This window comes from Eurytemora carolleeae, unplaced genomic scaffold, assembly GCF_000591075.1.
Source record: "Eurytemora carolleeae unplaced genomic scaffold, Eaff_2.0 scaffold1598, whole genome shotgun sequence".
Taxonomy (NCBI): Eukaryota; Metazoa; Arthropoda; class Copepoda; order Calanoida; family Temoridae; genus Eurytemora; species Eurytemora carolleeae.
The window spans coordinates 5,998-26,169 of NW_019398114.1; the positions used below are offsets into that span (position 1 = coordinate 5,998).

At 33.0% G+C, this 20,172-nt stretch overlaps 2 protein-coding genes across 4 annotated transcripts; one reads left to right on the forward strand and one right to left on the reverse strand.

The window, feature by feature from the left end:
* Window positions 1–1,493: 1,493 nt before the first annotated feature.
* Window positions 1,494–3,751, forward strand: LOC111716833 (WSC domain-containing protein 1). Its single transcript, XM_023492327.1, has one exon. The coding sequence runs from the start codon at window positions 1,517–1,519 to the stop codon at window positions 2,438–2,440; it is 924 nt and encodes a 307-aa protein (XP_023348095.1). The 5' UTR covers window positions 1,494–1,516; the 3' UTR covers window positions 2,441–3,751.
* A 2,124-nt stretch (window positions 3,752–5,875) lies between these two features.
* Window positions 5,876–17,224, reverse strand: LOC111716835 (uncharacterized). Of its 3 annotated transcripts, none has more exons than XM_023492331.1 (15): window positions 17,074–17,224; window positions 15,917–16,102; window positions 15,539–15,844; window positions 15,076–15,206; window positions 14,566–14,615; window positions 14,432–14,448; window positions 14,282–14,302; window positions 13,861–13,932; window positions 13,208–13,266; window positions 12,576–12,705; window positions 11,336–11,412; window positions 9,734–9,818; window positions 8,738–8,837; window positions 7,630–7,679; window positions 5,876–6,033 (listed from the first exon to the last, which is right to left on the reverse strand). In XM_023492331.1, exons 1-15 carry the CDS (start codon window positions 17,164–17,166, stop codon window positions 5,947–5,949), a joined length of 1,464 nt encoding a protein of 487 aa, XP_023348099.1. In that variant the 5' UTR covers window positions 17,167–17,224; the 3' UTR covers window positions 5,876–5,946. The 3 variants fall into 3 exon arrangements, with proteins under 3 accessions (XP_023348099.1, XP_023348097.1, XP_023348098.1); XM_023492329.1 differs by lacking the exon at window positions 17,074–17,224 and adding an exon at window positions 16,209–16,924; XM_023492330.1 differs by lacking the exons at window positions 13,861–13,932; window positions 14,282–14,302; window positions 17,074–17,224 and adding an exon at window positions 16,209–16,924.
* Window positions 17,225–20,172: the final 2,948 nt, after the last annotated feature.

Consider the following 20,172-nt stretch of genomic DNA (forward strand, 5'->3'; position numbering starts at 1 on the left):
ATGTCTCATGGATCGAAAACGATACAAAGGTCGTCTCTGAATTCTCACGTTTATTAGGACACCCTGTAGAATAAGATTTTTTCATCTGCTGGGCGCCACAGTTTGAAGAAACTTTTTTCACTTTTTTCACTTTTTTTCTTTTACCACTGGGTTAACTCTTTTACCACTGGGTTAACTCTTTTACCACTGGGTTAACTCTTTTACCACTGGGTTAACTCTTTTACCACTGGGTTAACTCTTTTTATGAAACTTTTTCTTCTTTGAACCGATTGGTTTCGTAAAGTGAAAACCAGAAAACTCCGAAATAGGAAGACGACTTTTAAACTCAAGTTATGACTTTAAACAATCCAATGAGAGTGAGACACAGTAATTGTGAAGTGTAAACAGGCCAATTTTATTGAATTATTAAGTGTCTAGTCGTCTTCCTATTTCAGAGTTTTTGTGGATATCACTGTATTAAAAAAGCAAACAGTTGGTTTAAACTGTTTTCATTCGACCGCTAGAATCAAATTTTTTTTAAACAATATTTTCTTCAACCGCTGGATGAATTTTTTTTTGTGAAACTTTTTTCTTCTTACAATTATAAAAAAATTTCCTTCAACTGCTGGTTCAACTTTTTCTTCTTTCAACGGCGACGCATAAGGATGTCTGTATATGAACATTTATATGGTTAAATAATGGTGGTAAAAAGTAGTGTATAAAATTGGTAAAAAAATGGTGTTTCAAATTGGAATAAAAGTCGACTTGAAAAGTTGACAAAAAGTCGACTTAGATGTCGACAACAAGTTTCATTTCGTTTATTTCTTGTTTGTGAAGGACCTATTTCGGTCGGTTTTTTTTCATTCATTCAATCGTTCTTACTGAATGATCGTTCAGTAAAATCATTCTTTTAGTTAAATTATTCGTTCAGTAAAATCTCTGTTCAATAAAATTATTCGTTCAGTTAAAAAAAAATTTTTAGACGAAAAATCGTTTCCAAAAAGTTTTTTCCCAAAAATCGTTCATTCAGTTTTTATAAAAGAAGAAAGAAGTTTCACAAAAAGAGTTCAACCAGCGGTTGAAAGAAAAAAGATTCTGTAAAAGATATTATTCAATTGGTTGAAAGAAAAAGGGTTTAACAAAGTTTCTTAGAAATGTGGTACCAGCAGTTAAAAAAATAGAATCAAACGATAAAAAATGTGATTCTAGCAGTTGAGGGGAAAAACGTTGCTCAACATTTTGTCAAAAATGTTTACCAAAATAATGTAATTTAAATGGTTGATCCAATTTTTAATTAGAAAATGAAGAAAAGGTAGAAAATCTTATTCTAGACTGCCTAGACTAAGTCTTATTCTAGACTGCCTAGGCTAAGTCTCTATAACCACTGATTCAATCCCTACAAAGTATTTATCATTGGACAAACATTGACATATACGTCACATATTATTGCATAAATATTACATATTGTCATACTTTGAAAGCTTTCCATTATAACGTATAAATATTTCAGAAGTTACTGTAGTTCAAACTAAGCAGAATGACTGGAAACCAAAAACTTGTAATAATAATTATTTGTACCTTGATGGTTATGATGTCTATATATTCAGTTGGTTTACCCACAGCTCCATCTAAACCTAAAACTGGACTCAAATGGGGGATCTGGAATACAAGTTACCCCTGGCCAGGAGATAAAGAATGTGGAGGATTTGTAACGAGAATAGCAAAACCAGGAACCATCCCTATGAGAGCTCTAGCTTCCTACCCTGGCTCTGGGAATACTTGGATCAGATATCTGATTGAGGGTGCCTCAGGGATCTATACTGGGTCCATATTTGTTGCTAAGTCAATTACTGATGCTGGACATCTCGGGGAGCTGAGGAATTTCAGTGATGGGTCTACAATTCTTCAAAAGACCCATCACAGAGCCATCTACCCATACGGTTATAGACAGTATAACATTACATGGAGAAGAGAACACATAGAGCTGTTCCAAGGAAGAGCTATAGTTGTGGTTCGTAATCCATTTAATTCCATTCTTTCCTACTGGAACTTTTACAAAACGGGTAGTCAAACAGCATCAGCAGACAGGAACAGTTTGCTTTCAAAGGAATTCCAGGACTTTGCTTTTGTTGGAATCAACCGTTGGTATGAGCTTATCTCAGATTGGTTGGAATATGGGAAAGATGTTTACTTTGTGTTTTATGAGGATCTAAAAGATGACCCTGTAGAAGAAATACAAGCTTTGTTTGGCCATCTTGGGATAGAACTCGACCTGAACAGACTGGAGTGTATTAAGAAACATCTCACTGGAAAATTTCAGAGAAAGAACCACGTTGAGGAAAATCTATATTCTTTTGATCATCAAGCTTTGTTTAAACTTGTTATAGATGCTGCTAGCAAGAGGATAGAGGAGAAGACTGGTAGATCACTTCCTCTTCATAAATATAATTTCTATAAATAGCAGTGCTTAGGATCCATTTCGTGTTCATAAGAATTCAGATTCTTGAATGGTTCTTTTGAAGCTTAAATTTGTGTACGCTGTTTGACTTTTTGACTGTCTGATTTTATCTCTAATTTTCATAATATTTTTTAAAGAGATGTTTCCATTGGCTTTTGTGAAAAAAGTCACTGATTGCCAAATATTAAGAGTTTGTGTGTGTAATAAGTTGTTTTGATATAGGAAGACGACATTAAATCAATCTGTAAAAGCAAACTTTGCTTTTACAATGTGTAAATCAACTTAGTATTTGCACACCTGCTGTGTTTCATGTTCATCAAACATTTTGAGTCAAAAAGTTGTTTTTTATTTTTTCTAGTTTTATGGGTAACATAAACATTGTCTTACTTTAATTCTTATATTTTTATATCATATTTTGAACATTCAAGGTGACCCCAAAATTAAGGGATTAGGGGAAAAAGCTACTAAAATTGAATTCAGGTAAAAATTGGTGATGGAACCCAATTGTAACCTTGTACCCTTGTAACCTTGTAACCTTGTAACCTTGTAACCTTGTATCCTTGTAACCTTGTAACCTTGTAACCTTGTAACCTTACTACTTCTTTTATAAATATCTAAATATCTTTATCGTCTTCTCATTTTTTTTCTTTCACTGTCAATCCAATTTCTTCTACATATATTCTGGTAGTTATTTATTATCAGAAATATGTATACTACAACATATATTCTGGTAGTTATTTATTATCAGAAATATGTATACTGCAACATATATTCTGGTAGTTATTTATTATCAGAAATATGTATACTACAACATATATTCTGGTAGTTATTTATTATCAGAAATATGTACACTACAACAAATATTCCAGTAGTTATTTATTATCAGAAATATGCATACTACAAAATATATTCTGGTAGTTATTTATCATCAGAAATGTGTATACTACAACGTATTTTCTGGTAGTTATTTATTATCAGAAATATTTATACTACAACATATATTCTGGTAGTTATTTATAATCAGAAATATGTATACTACAAAATATATTCTGGTAGTTATTTATCATCAGAAATGTGTATACTACAACATATCAGAAATATGTATACTACAACATATATTCTGGTAGTTATTTATTATCAGAAATATGTATACTACAACATATATTCTGGTAGTTATTTATCATCAGAAATATGTATACTACAACAGAATAAAAGAAAGAAAAATCTTTAATTGCTTTGTGTAAAAATATACATGACTGGTAAAAATCAATCCTGGCACGGTATAATTTTCAAAATTGTAAATAAAGTTATTAAACGGCATCAAATTATGTGCTTTAATGTGAATATTAATAAAACCTTTAAATCAAGAATGAAGTACTACTTCAAATTACTATTATTGATAAATAAAGCAAAAAAGCACAAATGTTTTAATTTCTGATTACTATATGTTTTGCATAAAAAATCTAATGCTCAAATTAGAAACATTTAATTATTTTGAATTTATTTTATAATGTTAGTTTTTTTTAAAAAATATTTTAAGTACATATGTATATATTATACAAGGTGTCCCAAAAAACATGGGAATTCAGTGACGAATTCGATATCGTCTTTGTTGTGAATTAGCATATTGTAATACCTAATTTATAAGACCATAATATTATTATGTCTGCTAGAGTTTATTTAATGAAAATAGTAAATGGCAGTAAAGATGTGTCTATAATATCTCCGCAAGATGAACAGTGAAGACGGACAAGTTTACTTTGTCTGTATACAACCGTATGCAGTCAAAACATAAACAAACAAAATGTGAACATAGCAGAGCGAAACTCTTACAGATTACGGCTTTCTCAGTAGGTATCACTATACTAAATCAAAGAATTATTTAAAAAGACGATATCGAATTCGTCACTGAATTCCCATGTTTATTGGGACACCCTGTAGATATTAGACAAAAACAAATTTAAAAATAGAATAAAGCAGATCTTTAAATTTTGAAGTTCTCATTCCCAATCAATAAGTTTTAAAGGACTGTAGAAGTGGTCCTTCAAGTACAGAGAGCCATGTTTGATGCACAACGGTACCTATTCCGCACAATAACAAAACAGTTGCGCGCAATTCCGCGTAGTTCCCCGCAACGGAATTAAGATAGAAACCCTATTCCGGATCAATTTCTTGTGGAATAATCGTCTCGTAAATTTTTTTTAATATTTGGTAGGTTACTCTCGATGCGGTCCAATGTTTAGGGTCTAGAAAATTCAAATCTTCTAAACAAATATAAAAAACGGTTATTCTGGAAATGGTGTATAACCTTTGTATACATTGCAGAAAAATTGCATACTTTTCAGTAAAGTTTTGTTTAATAATAATCCCCTGATCTATTGATATAAAAGGTGACAGCAATAATAATTTTTTCTTTTACTTATTACAATAGTCCTCTATGAATATAAATATTAATATTAGTAAATCTGGAGAAGCTCAAAAAAAAAATTATAAAATTAACTTGATTTGAGATTCATAGAAGTTCCTTATAATCATTAAAAAATTTAAGAACTCTCCTTATGTTTAACATATTTATAGTATATAAGATTCAGATATAAAATTCTTTATATAATCACCCGTACGCATCAATATACTTAAAAAATACTTTTAGAAAATAAAAATCTTTTCATTTGTGCAAGGGAAAAATTATCAAGTGTTAAATACGGGTTAATGTCAAAGGAGTCAAGGGTTGACCCGGTCCGCCTCAACAGTCAGTATATAATTTTACATGCTTAACAGACAGTACTCCATCAAGGATTTGACAGAAAAAGCTATAAAACATTATTACTAAATATTGCCTAATTATGACTGATTAAGAGCTATATAAAACTAAACAATCTTTACACGGAAAGGAAAATATTTAAAACAAATGAATTAAATATCATCTTTCGTAGTCTTTGATTTAAGCGCTACCTTTATTGTAGATCCAAAACCTAGAAAATTGGCATAATTTCTTCGAATCTTGATATTTATTAAGAAAGGTATTGTTTAAATCAAAAATTACATCATGGCGTCCGGGAACTCCCTCCCTCTATCCAAACCTCCGCATTATAATCTCCTCTTATTGTTTTTTACCTATAAGGACAAAAAAAAAATCTCAAGTCTTCGATATAATTAAATGAAACATTTTCTTAAAAACCCATTAAACTATATAAATTAGCATGTTAAAAAATTTACCGAAAAACCTTCAAACTTAAAATATTTTACTCAAATGCCTTAGCAAAATCTTACCAATGACCATACTTAAAGAATGTTACTAAAATTATACAAATCAAGCTATGATTAAGAACTCTAGTTTTTTTGGAGCATCCTGTAATTATTCAAAATTATCAAAATACAAGTTGTAAGTCTCATAAACACGTTAGTAATGTTAGTTTTTAAATAAAGTAAATCAATATATATAGTGTGTTGAAGATTTATTAGGAGTAAAATTTCACTGGAATGAAATAAAACAATAAAAGTTGAATGAACTAGATCTTATTCATGGCGGCTACATCAACAGATTGAACATAGTCCTCAAACTCCTCGATCTTCTCTCCCAACTCCTCAATGGAAACCTGGACAAACGGTTTAATTAAATATTATATTTGGTAGTTGACATTTTTACAAATAAAGTAAAATAAACAATTCCACGGCCATAGTTAAGCAAAAAAAAGACAATCTACGATTTCGCAGAAATTTAAAACAAGTGCCATTCCAAAGAAAGAGACAGTCTCTTTCATGAAGGAAAAATAAGTTTTACATTTTCAAAACACCAAGTTAAGCATAAACTTTCAGCAAAATCGGAGATGGCCAATTTCAAAATTTAAAACAAAAAATGGCGCGCTTGTTAGCACTTTTTAATTTCTTTTCCTACTTTTTTAATAAAAACAAAAAATGTTGAAGGGGAAAATCTGTCAGGAAAACTCAGACTCAGAATTTATGTGCCAAGTACCAAAATATGTTTTTTTTCAGCCCTTACTTGAACACTTTATTGTACGAATATTAATCTTATTTGAACTCGGATATTCTAGAGTTTTAATGATACCTCAACCAGAGATGGAATTTAAAGAATTTGAGCCGCGGTTTAAATCCGCCAAACCCCGGTTTAAATTCAGCGCCGGCTTAAATTTTGAAACATTTGATACAACTTTAAGTGGAACCAACCATATTTAAACCGCGGCTTAAATTTAAACCGCCGCTCAAATTCTTTAAATTCGGCCACTGGAATGTCTAATGTCATCGTTAACCCCAATTTGCAACCGTAATTTTCAATTAGTGTGTACGATACATATTGTAACCAGGGACCAAATTTAATGAATTTGAGCTACATCTTTTAACTACCTACAGCCGGTTCAAATATGAACCACCAATTCAAAGCCAAAGAGTCAGGAAGGGTTTGAATCGGTGATTAAAGGGAATGTCCACATTTCCATACAAAGTGTGGGGGGGGCCTTCGATGTTGTTTTTAGAGATATCTCTCTGATCTTTGGCATGCAGGCCTGAATTGTGATCTAGTTTTTTAATCAAAAACCTAAGTGAGGGAAAAATAATTTTTCCCTTAATTTTCCAACATTTCAGACATTTTTTCAACAACTTTGTATTAGGTCAATGTGTGGTGTCTTAAGTAATCAACATTGGGTGGGGAAACTCAATTCTGGATTTTATAATACATTTCCCCCTCTCCTTATACCATTTCCCCCCTTTCCCGCATTTTCCCCCAAGGCCAAAGAAGCCTTCTGATTTTACTACTAGAGATTTCTCTCCGATTTTTTGCATGCATAACTGAGTTGTAATCTAGTTTTTAAATCAAAGACTAAAGTTGGGGGAAAATAATTTTTCCCTATATTTTCCCCGCATTTTCCGGTCATTTTTTTCAAAACCTTTGCGTTAGGTCCAAGTGGGGTGTCTAAAGTCATAAACATTGGGTCGGGAAACTCAATTCTGGATTTTTGATAAAAACTATATCACAATTCAGGCCTGCATGCCAAAAATCAGAGAGATATCTCTTAACAACAAAGCCAGAAGCCCCCCCCTCCCCCCCTTTGTATGGAAATGTGGACATTCCCCTATGAACTGGCTTGGCGATAAGGACCTCTCATTCTTAAAATTAGGTGTCTGGTTCTGGTTCTTGAAAATCATTTTAGGAAAATGTTAAACCCCCGGAATATTACCTTCTCATCTTCTACAATGCACATAACCTGGAGCTTCTCGATTCCGTAACCTAAACAAATACAGTACTGAGGACAAGAAGCCTTTAAGTATGAATAACCGAATCGTGGTAAAATCCGCTTAAATTAAGAAAATGAACATTTAAAAATACAAGATCTCTTTTCCTTCGATTTCGAGTCCAGGGTAAATTATGTTAGTATAGTTTCCCTCACATAAATTATTGCGACGCAAGCATTATTTGTAGCGTGCTGAGAAATTGTGGAAATGAGGAAAATAAGAATGAGGGATCTGCACATAACCCACAAAGGTTGACTTCAAGAGACAATACGAAATATACTCAGCCTGTCCTCCTTAAATCTATGATTCCCTGGAACCATAAACTCGATTTTCTTTGCCATCATTAAATAAGTAAAGACGATATTTAGGGAATCAGTGTTTAAGATCTGGATCCGTTGGATCCGCAAGATTTTGGCTTCCTGGATCCGGATCCAAGGGGTAAAATATCTACCAAAAACTGCAAAAAAAATCTGAACTTGGTTAATAAAGTTTTAGGATAAAAATAAGCAAAAAAAAAATTTGAAAATAATTTTTTGTTAAAAAAATTCAGTAAATCTTACAGAAATGACCTGGATCCGGATCCTTTTTTTTTCCAGTGCGGATCCAGGATCCGGATCTGGATCCGCATCAAAATTAAATGGATCCTAAGCACTGTAGGGAAGAAGACATAAATTAACCTTGTAATTGTCATATTTAAGAGTTTCATGCAGTCTTTGAAGTCGCATAGTTTTGGGTGTAATCCAACAGTCTATTAGCAGCCAAGCAAACTGAATCAGAGGAGCACGGGCAACGACGTGTGCTAATGACGCCGGATGTGTCAAGTATTTGTCAAAATTAAATTTGTTCAGAGCTGGGAACTCGAGTTTTTGATTAAAATCAATGCTTGATCACCATTTAATCTCAATTCTATGCCCTGCATATTAATTGTACCCAGAAGGAAAAACTGAAATGAAGAGATCTAGCTTTAGTCCTTGTACGTGCCCACAGTGGACATCGAGATAAAGTAATGAACAGTTTCCAGCTCTGCTTGCACAATATTCATGTTCTGTTTACCGATTGGAACCTTCTTGCTGGCTCCCCAGACCAGACCGTCCATCTGAATACTCTTGCAGCACTCCAGCATTTTGTCGAGGTCGGTCTCATCGTCCCAGGGCTAAATAATCAGAATTTAACAATTAAATTAAAATATTTATCTATTTCTTGAAACCTAATACTTATAGGTTCATGGGAAACAACAAAACAAGTCAAGGCAATAATGAACAGGTTATTCGATCAAAAAATCTAAAAAAATATTTAACGTTGAGAAAATTAGAAAATTGTGCATTACTTTAAACTGCTCTCAATTAAGTGAATTAAGTAAATCAATTTTTTCAGACCTAACCGTTAAAACGGGTTCAAGGGAAACAATTTAAACTTCGGGTACCATTAAACAAATAGACAAATAAAACAAAATTTAATAATTTAATTTAAGAAAAAATTGAAAATTGTGAACTACTTTGAACAGCATTAATTGAAGTGCAGAGGTTTATATTTTCATTTTATGAAACTGGTTTTTGTTGCTTTGGATAAAAAGGACAAATTACATCAAAATGCAGATTATCATCTTCTGATACTGAAGAGCCAAAAACTGATTTATTTTCCCTATTATTAGTTTCCCCAAATACAGCGATGAACAGGCATTTTATCAGTTAATTTTCATTATTAACAAGGATATAAATATTCCATTTCTGATCCCAAATGAGAAAGGAGTTGGAAGTACATTTAGGGGCATGAAATTACACTTTCTGTGTAATTGTCATTGTGAACTTTGGTAAGTTTTTTGTTTACGTGCAATACACTTCAGAAATGCGTACTGCATTTGTGGTGTTCACGATAAAAAGGTTAATTGCTGCCCCAAATATCAACCAATCAACATTTGGGATAAGATTGGATGGCATTATATGGACCCCTGATTTTGAACCCTTATGACAATCGATTAATTGGTTGCTGAAGGAATTGAAACAGAAATTCCGGCCTGCGTTCAGAAAAGATGTATCAATGTATAATTACCTTGACGTCGAAGAGAACAGAGGTTTTAGCGATGAGTGCTGGCTTCTTAGATTTCTTCTCTGCATAGGCCTTCAGCCTCTCAGCGCTTTAGAAATACAATACATAAATATTGCCTCAGCGCTGTAGAAATACAATGTATAAATATTGCCTCAGCGCTGTAGAAATACAATGTATAAATATGTCTCAGCGCTGTAGAAATACAATGTATAAACATCAGCGCTGTACAAATACACTGTATAAATATGGCCTCAGCGCTGTACAAATACGATGTATAAGCATATCTCAGCGCTTCTACAAATACAATGTATAAATATGTCTCAGCACTGTACAAATACAATGTATAAATATGTCTCAGCACTGTACAAATACAATGTATAAATATGTCTCAGCGCTGTACAAATACAATGTATAAATATGTTTCAGCGCTTTACAATTACAATGTATACATTTGTTTCAGCTCTGTACAAATACAATGTATACATATGTCTCAGCACTGTACAAATACAATGTATAAATATGTCTCAGCGCTGTACAAAAACAATGTATACATATGTCTCAGCGCTTTACAAATACAATGTATAAATATTGCCTCAGCACTGTACAAATACAATGTGTAAATATGTCTCAGTTCTGTACATATACAATGTATAAATATTGCCTCAGCGTTGTACAAATACAATGTATAAATATGTCTCAGCGCTGTAAAAATACAACGTATAAATATTGCCTCAGCGCTGTACAAATACAATGTATAAATATGTTTCAGCTCTGTACAAATACAATGTATACATATGTCTCAGCACTGTACAAAAACAATGTGTAAATATGTCTCAGTTCTGTACATATACAATGTATAAATATTGCTCAGCGCTGTACAAAGAAAATGTATAAATGTCTCATAACTGTACAAATACCAGTGTTTAGGATCAATTTAACTCTGATGCGGATCCGGATCCAGGTTATTTTCATAAAATTTACTGAATCTTGTTAACAATGCAGAATTTTCAAACTTATGTCTTATTTTTTTGCTTAAACTTTAAAAACCATTAAGGAAATATTTATAAATCTCTTTTTTTCAATAGTTCAGATTAGGGGTTTGAGAGTAAATTTTTTGTTCCAGTTTTTTTGTTGATATTTTTCCCCTTTAATCCGGATCCGTGGATCCGTATATTTCTGCGGATCCGGATCCAGGAAGCCAAAATCTTACGGATACAACGAATCCTGATCCTAAGCACTGACAAATATATTGTATAAATGTCTCGGTACTGTATACAAATACAATATTTAAATGTGCCTCAGCGCTGTAATATATAAATTTAAACTTAGCTTGAATATGAATATTGTTTAATTGTCTGCCCCCCCTTGCCCGTATATTCAAACCCTAACTAGGAAGTCGTATCCTGACTGTTGGATATTTTTAAGAATAAACCTCCCCCAGAAGATTTGAGGAAAAAATGAAAAATTGTCCTTCATTTCAATGTCTCGTTTATTTTCCCTGACAATCAATTAATTTCCCAGATTAAAATTGAATCCGAAACATAAAATTCCGCTCTGTGCAAACGAAAGAACACCTCCCGAAGAAAATGTGTCCGATGAGCTTACGTTATTCTGGCCTTCTCAGCATCAACCTCTTCATTATCATCATCAGATCCAAACAGATCAACATCATCATCATCATCCTTAATAGGTCAATATATCTTGAATAGAATCACCAAATGTGAATCAATATTAGACCATTCTCATCCTTGATGGATTAATTATTATTAAATAGATCACCATTATAAATTCATAGATAAATCTCATCCATAATAGATCAATTAATCTTAAAAAGATCACCATTGTGAAGTCATTGATCAATCTCATCCTTGACAGTTCAATCAATCTTAATAGATCAGCATTGTGAATAGAAAATAGATCAATTTCATTCTTGATGGATCAATTAATTTTAAATAAATCAGCGTTGTGAATAGAAAATAGATCAGCTTCATTCTTGATGGATCAATTAATTTTAAATTGATAAACATTGTCATACGACTTGTGCCAAATTTCTTTGGAACTATTATTTTCCCACAAGTACTCGATAATATGATAATATGATTAGAGCTGTTTTTAAAGAAAACCAACACAATCGATAATAATCCAACAAGAAATCTGTAGGCGTAATTTCACACAACCTTCCCTTTGAAGAGTAGCGTGCCCAATTCACAATAGTACCCGTAATCCTTGAACTGATCAAGGATTAACGACTTATCTTTATATTTCTACAGAATTGAATGAGATTGTTGAATACTTTATTTGCTAACAGTTTTATAAATTTTATTAAAAATAATATCTATTACTAATTAGAAGTACCAGAGAACACGAATTGATATTCTAATTTTTGAAGCCGGCACAAGACATAAATATTTGTCTATCCGAAAGCTATGATAAGTTCACTTCAATTTTAAAGAAAATTTGATCCAGACTAACACGGCGAGTTCTGTGCCCTCAATCAATGCTTGAAGAGTACTGATGTAAATCAGACCTTCTCCTCTAAGCATGGCGGGTCATTTAAATTTGGCATTCAGTTCCTTAAGGGAATTAAAATTAAAATTGCTCCATTAAAAGAGAGAGGTGTCCGATTTACAACAGTTCAAATTAAACCGTTGTCAAAAAACTGTTCACCTGAGATTACAAGTACTTTGTTAGGGTCTACCAAAAATACATGCGAAATAAACAGCAAAAAAAGTTAATAAATATTCGAATTTCCTCAATGACAACGATAAATTTCTTGAGGTTGCTCAGATTTAACAGTTGAAGAAAAAGGGGGGGAGATAAAGAGAAAATATACACCCCTTTTTACCTCTGCAGCAGGTTTTGCGGCGGGTGCTTTCCCTCCCTCCAAGCTGGTAACTCGGCCTTCAAGTCTCAGAATCAGACTTTTCAGATCATCAGTCACCTTCTTCAACTGCTTGTTTTCAAGCTCAAGAGCACTAAATAAATTGTAACCTATTAATATTTAAACACAAAAGATAGAGATATGGATCCGGAAATCCGCAGTATGTTGTTTCCTAGATCCGAAAGCTCAAAAATAAGTAGGCCAGGTTTTAGAATTTAACAGAATAAAAAATAAATTTTCTTTATAAAAAAAATCTAGATTGATGCAAGTTTGACCGACCAAGAAAAGTTGAAAAAGAAACAAAAATTGCACCAAGAACATTTTTCTTAAATAGAATTGTTGGCATATACCATACATAAATCATAAAAACTATTTTTCTGTCAGTCATAAATTAGTATGGTGGTGAATTTTTAAGATAATTTTTGCTAAATAGACGGAGATTAATTGTCAAAAGACTAATATTTCGATTAACAACAATAATATTTAATAAATAAATGTCTGAAGTTTTAGTGTCCAAAACGGTATCACTTTAAAACCTGAAACAATTTCGGCGAAAAGGGTAGAAAAGACGAAAAAGGCGAGAATTGACATTTTACCTCAGTTTAGATGCAAGTGCCATTTCGTCTTCGTCTACGTTTGCTACTAAACCGTCGACCTGAAAATTCCGTCATTTCGTTAAATCTGGTCAAAAAATTATGTTGAAGACAAAAATCGTAGATCAAGTTTTTAACACGGTTAATGTAAATATTCTGGATTGATCATTTTCAGTTGGAAAAATAGAGAAAGAAGAAAAAGTCCAAATACTTTATTCATGGATAGGGAAAGAAGAACAATATTAGGTTCAAATAACCTTCAAAACTCGTGCTATGTTAACCCATTAGTGACGAGACCAGTAACTATTAGTGAAGTTGTTTTAGACGGATCTTGTCAAAACAAAACTTGATTGTACTCATGAAAAAATGATATTCAATTAAATTTTTGAATTTTTTTTGTACAGGGTGACCTGTAAAACATGAAAATCTAAAAAACTTTGGTAATTCATAATTATTTAATTATCTTCAAAACTTTACTTTTCATGTTTTAGTTATTTAGATCTTTAAAAGAAGATTCCAAAACTATCTTTAAATTTTTTCTAGCAAAAAAATTGACAATTTTATAAAAAAGTGAGCAAGGCACTTGTGCTTACATAAATTTGACAGATGATTGAAAAAAAGCAACGTAGCTTAAGCTAAGGAAAACATTTACTCACACATTCAAGCGAGTTTTTAATGTGTTGTCTCGCCCGGGCAATCTGAGCTGAGAGGCTTTCCGGCCCACCAACCTAGGGGTAGCTAGTTAGTAGGGGTAGGGACTAATACTCAACATAGGCGCAACTAAGGGGCGGGGTGAAGACTGGAGAGGGTCACAGGTAATGTTATCTTTACATTATCTTAATAAATTCTCTAGTTTGCTTGAACACTGTTCCTGTAATTTGCCTATTTTTGTCTAATACCTCTAGTTGTGCCTATGTTTCCCATAATATGAATAAAGCCAGATCAGAATTTAAGAACGATAATTTGTATAATTAGAATAGATATCTTGCAACACCATAATTAAATCTCAAATGCGTATAAAGTCATGTTAAAATTTTTTTATTTTGTTCGTTTGATCGGACACTTTCACACAGATACCTGACTCCTCGTCTTGTGCAGCTTGAAAAGGAATAATTAATAAAATGGGGTTAAATGTCTAGTTCTAAATAAGATCCTGTAGTCCCGGGACAGGAAACAGAGGTTAAAAAATAATAAAACAATAAGTTGAAACACGTTCAAAAAACCTACTTGTTCAGCCAGGGAACCTGTGCATTTATTAAATTTTAAGTAAGAAAAAACGCAATAAACCATCCTTTTTAATGAAAAAAAAAAACGTGAGAAAACTTTAAAGTTTTTATTAATTTTCTGAATTTAATAATTTCCTTTTAACTCCTCCTCCTCATAAACCCATTCTGTTTGCGAACTTCTCCAGCTTAGTATACGCATATATAGAAATATTGACGCTAGAATTTTTTTTAAAACTAAATAAATAAATTCAGGGCGTACGCATTTACTAAGCTTAACGAACTAACCCCCAATTTGACATTTTTGATAACTGGGACCAAAGCTAGCTACTTATGTGCTGGATACTCAAAATCCTGATCCCTTAAACTTAATCAACTGTGACCACTTAATATTTGATTAATGCTCTTCATTAGTTTTTTCCTTCCTGATCAAAGCTCCCTTCAACCCCTGACTGGATATGATTACCATGCGAGATATCGAATAAAGATTTAATTAATCTGCAGATTTACAAAAGAAAGGGATAAGGAATTAATCTCACATTCAGAATACAAGGTTTCCAGCTATTTACATAAAAAATTTCCAATGCCGTAAAATGCATATGGTTCAAGTTTGATTTCACGCAAGAAATTTGTATACGTGTATCCTCCCTGGAGATCTCTTGCTGGGTGAACCACAGCTTAATCTCCTTCTCTGCGGACTCGACGCTGTCGCTCCCGTGGATGATGTTGCGACCAACATCGACACAGAAGTCACCACGAATGGTTCCGGGAGCAGAATCCTATAGACTCAACCCATTTCAGAAAAGGTTGTTACTAATCATTCAATTAATTATTCAAGAAAATCCCGGGTTAACGTGTAAACAAATGGAGAACATTGTTTATAAGATAAAAACTCGACATTTGATACTTTGAACCATAAAGATTTGTTTCAAGAACTTGTTCACAAAAATCCGAACATAAAAATCATCTTAACCTTATTTCAATTCATTTTACCCAAATTCAACATTTAATAATTGGAAAAAGTTGGATTTTCTTAAAAATAAGAAACACCAATTTTAGAAAATTTAGATGACATTAACCCCTTTCAATCTGAAAATTAGATGGGTTAAACCTTAGGATTAGTTGCTCCAAGCATAACTCTCCCCTGCTTGACAGCATTGAGTCCCTGCCACACCATAGGGACTACAGGACCAGAACCCATGTACCGGATTAATTCAGGAAAAAATCCTTTCTTGGCCAGGTCGGAGTAATGAGTCTCCAACAGAGGTTTACTAGCCCTCATGAACTTGGCGGCAAGGAGCTTAAATCCACGGGATTCGAAGCGTGAAATTATAGTTCCGACCAGGCCGCGGTGCACGGCGTCGGGTTTCAACATGATGAAAGTGCACTCTCCGTTGGCAGGGTTGCGATATTCAGGCTGAAGTAACAAAAAAAAAAAATTATGACACCAAGCTAAGGAAGATTTAAATAAATGCACTCATGCAAATACCTGCGCCAATCGTTCCTGAAGTTTTGTTTCAGCGTCATCACAATCGGCTTTATTACTCCAAACCTTCTCCACAGGTTTCGTTTCTTTCTTGGAGGAACCAGCCTTTTTCTTCTCCTTCTTGTCTGGTTTAGAAGCAGGTTTATCAGCTGCTGAATGAGCGCTATCATCTTCAACCGGGGCAGACCTCTGATCAATTAAAGATCAATTGTTTTGGGTCATGTTTAAAAAATTTCAACTCGATTAATTGATGTAAATCAAACAAAAAGTTAATTTCATGCAAAACAAGTCAAACCTTATATTTATGTTCAAAGAAAGCTCTCTCAACGTCCTGAAGTTTAGTTACATCATAGCGAAGAAACTCGGTAGCAAGCCAGGGCTTAGGGTCATGTGCTGAACAAACCGTGGGCATTGGTTTAACCAGAGCTGAAGAAATAGACATTTCTGATTTGTAAGGCAGAGGGTGTTCATTGTACATTTGCTTGTTGATTTCGGAGGGTAGAACTTTTGTCCTGGGGCAAGGGTGATTTATTGCTACCCCTTTGGAAGGATAGGCAGACTGATTGTGCACTTCTTTCATTTTACACTGGTCTGATGCGTTAGCGAAAAATCCTAAATCAGGTTTGCTCCCGGTTTCCAAAATTTTATTAGGTTCAATTTCAGGTTTGTTGGTAGAAGAAGCTTCTTGAATATTTTTGGATTCTACTTGCTCAACAAGTTCCTGCCATTCGTCCTCAGATTGCTCAGGAGACACAGTTGGAACCGAATCAGAAGAGTTTAGAAGAGTTTGCTCCGATTTCTCAGTGCTGGCTTCAGAGCAAGGTTCAGTGTTGACAGATTTAGGTTTCAATCCCCTTCTCCGGCTTCTCTTATTCCGGATCTTTTTAGGCATGATTTCACGCAGTCTACAGGGGTTAGGACTAACTGAATGATAATAAGGAGGTTAAATATGTGTATATATAAAACCAGGATGTCTTATCGGAGGTTAAATATGTGTATGTATAAAACCAGGTCTTATCATGGTGTGTGTGTCTTATCAAACAAACAAAATAAAACGGAACTAAGAAAACCAAATGAAATTCAAATAAATATGTTCCTCGAAATTCAACATTCTTGATAAATGTTGAATTTCATAACAAAGGAAAACAAAGCTAAATTACCTTTGCCCCTGAAAGCTTTTCGAAATACATTCTTTCGGCGTCATCGCATTGAGACTTGTTAAACCAAATAGATTCCTGAGCCAGGGCTGCCATTTTAAACTTCAGGGGCTTAGGATACAGCTGAAAATGATCATAATCCAAACCTGTCCAAATCCGAACTTCAAAGGGGGTCCGGGGGGTTAAAAAAATATGGCGAAATTATTAAAACGTTGTGATCGTGAAACATGTACGTAACTAAATAAACTTTAAAAAGAAACGAAAAAACAAATGTGATATAACAATAATAAATAAGATCAATCTTAAAATAATATTTTCATTTTTCACTGAACAGACTTTCACGTCTAGTCTTGCAATTAAAATTTTTTTGTTTCACTTTGATTGAGGTGCAGCTGCAATTTGACTGACATATGATTTTAGCGGAAAAGGAAACTAAGAACAAGAAATAGGAAGAATTGGACCGAGATCAGCGGCATTTGCTCAGTCGTCTTCTTTGATGCTTTATCATTCGGGCTACTGTTAGAATAGAAACAGAACTAATTAAGTTTTTGACTAAGGGTTTTCTGACCAGAGGCGTATTCAAGAGGAGCTGTGGATCATTGAAAATCATGGTTTCCTCGTTTTTTAGGCCCCATAGAATGCTAAACTCCCCTGGACAGAAAACAATTAGCCTCCCCCCCTTCCCCGGACAAATTCCTCATTACGCCCCTGTTTCTGACCTACATATGTATGTATGTATATAGGATCTTTAATACATAGTTTACAGGGGGGGCTGCGGCATTCATCGCTCTAATAAAATCGTAAACTGAACAATAATAAAATTTTCAACGAGACCTGAATCATCAGGCCAATGGCGTCTGGTACCCAAAAATATCCGGGGGGGGGGGCGCAGGTCGCCTCCCCATCTATTTCCTTATTGTGATACAAATCTATAACATATATTTGATACACTTTTGGGCTCCTCTTAATAATCTGCAAAAATTGCAAATTTGCAAAGTCTCAAATATTTTTTTCAATTATAGCCAAAAATGTGGAAAAACAAAATAGTACGCAAAATATGAAAAGTTATACATTTTTCAAAAACCCGTACCACAGTGAATTCAAATATGCAAGAATATTTTAAAAAAAGGAATTGAAAACTAAAAATGTGCAAATTCTCTTTAAAGGAATCAGTGCAAAAGTCCAATGACCGGAAGAAGGTCTACATAAAGATTTTATCAGGTAAAGGTAAAATAAGACTTTTATAGGCAGTATGTTTGAGGCTGGCAGTATGTATAAAAGGCTCAATTTCAGCCTAAATGAGGGGCATGTGAATTAGTTCGAAAATTGTCATAAACAGCCTCAGAGTTATTTTAAGTTATTTTCTAAAAACGACAGGAATCTAGGGATAAGGTTAATTTTATTGGAAAAGTTTTCCGATACGTGGGACTTGCATGCACCCTCATGGCATACCCCCCCCCTACCCTAATAAATATATTTTACTCCTCTTTCCCATCTGTTAAGTGTTAGTTGCGTTTATTTGTCTAACAAATTCAAAAGCATAATTTTTACACAGCTCATATACAGGGTGTCTCACGAAACATGACAATAGCAAGACAATTTTTTGCATTTATTTGTCACCATAATTTTAGAAGTAAATTTTATTGTCTAAACAGAATTCTAAATACCTCGGGTGATATTGACAGCACAAAAAAGAGGCAGACCACATTTTGGAAATGCCAGGGCTTGGAGAATTTAGTGGTTATTGTTAAATAAATCATACAATTATCAAAGAAGGTTGACGTTTGTCTTGATGAGGTGATGGGCACGGGCAGCCACTCAGACTTAAAAATATCGGACACGGGCACTTCATAATTATAAAGTTGATAGTGCACCCATTACACAAATGGAAATATTTTTCCAATTTAATTTGATAAGAAATGAATATGATATATACATATATTACAAAACAGACTTTGATATTAAAATGCACATTAAACGCAGTCATCTATCTATCTATATAATAAAACAAGACAATTCTATATATGTTGCCAAAAGCCGGCCAAACGACTGAACCGAATGGGCTGACATTTTTTTGTGGACACTCATGGGTAGCCGGGTAGTGTTATATGCTAAAAATTCGACATATTTTTAAAATGTTTTTTTTTATTATTTCTTTCAACATTTAAAAAAAAATTTAATAAATCTTAAACCTTTACCCCATAAAATTTTTAACTTTGCAAACATTAGATTCATGTCTGATCCAAACAAATTTAAATTACAATATTGAAATCTTTTATATTTTAAATCATAATTTAGTTTCATTAAGGCACATGAAGAAGAACAAAAATGTTTTAAATTTCTAAGATGAATCAGATTAATTTGTTTTATTTATACTTGTACATAAAATCAAAATTAGATGAGCTACGGTGGAAGTTTTCGATTCCTCAATTTTGATTTCTCCACATCATATCTTAAGATTGTCAATGGGTCTAAATTTCGATTTTTGGAACTAAACATTTTGATAAATTGAAGAAGGCTAAGATAAAAATTTTCTTGCAAAAAATGCTGAATTTTTCGAGTACTATGTTTTTTTTATTTTGGTGTTAAAGCTTAAGATTATCTCCAATTGGAGATAATCTAATATGACATGAGAAGCTATGAAGCAAAAAAATGTTTATTTATTGTAAGCTTATCAAAACCATCTAAAGTTGGAAACTGGGATGGCAAGGGTTTAATCAAATACATAATAACATTCACTGTTCTCGTATTTTAATAAGAAAAACTAATATTTTTGCAAAAATGATATTTATTTTGAAATTTACAAAGTGGAAAAACAGAGTTTTCTGTCTAACAAATTTGATATTAAATTGTATTTACAATATATAGAGGATTTGTAAACAGTAAATAAATATTCTTGATTTATAAATATCTATGCAAATTTCCACTGGTATTTTTAGTGGATTTTTTGTTTTATCTCAATCTGTCAATATCAATATATAATTAATTATTTAATTATAAAATAAGAAAAGATACAATGATATACTCCTATTGTGTAAAACAGTTCGCTCATCTTGTTTTTTAATAGTTTTTTAGTTCCCCCAGAGGGGGGGGGGGGAAGGA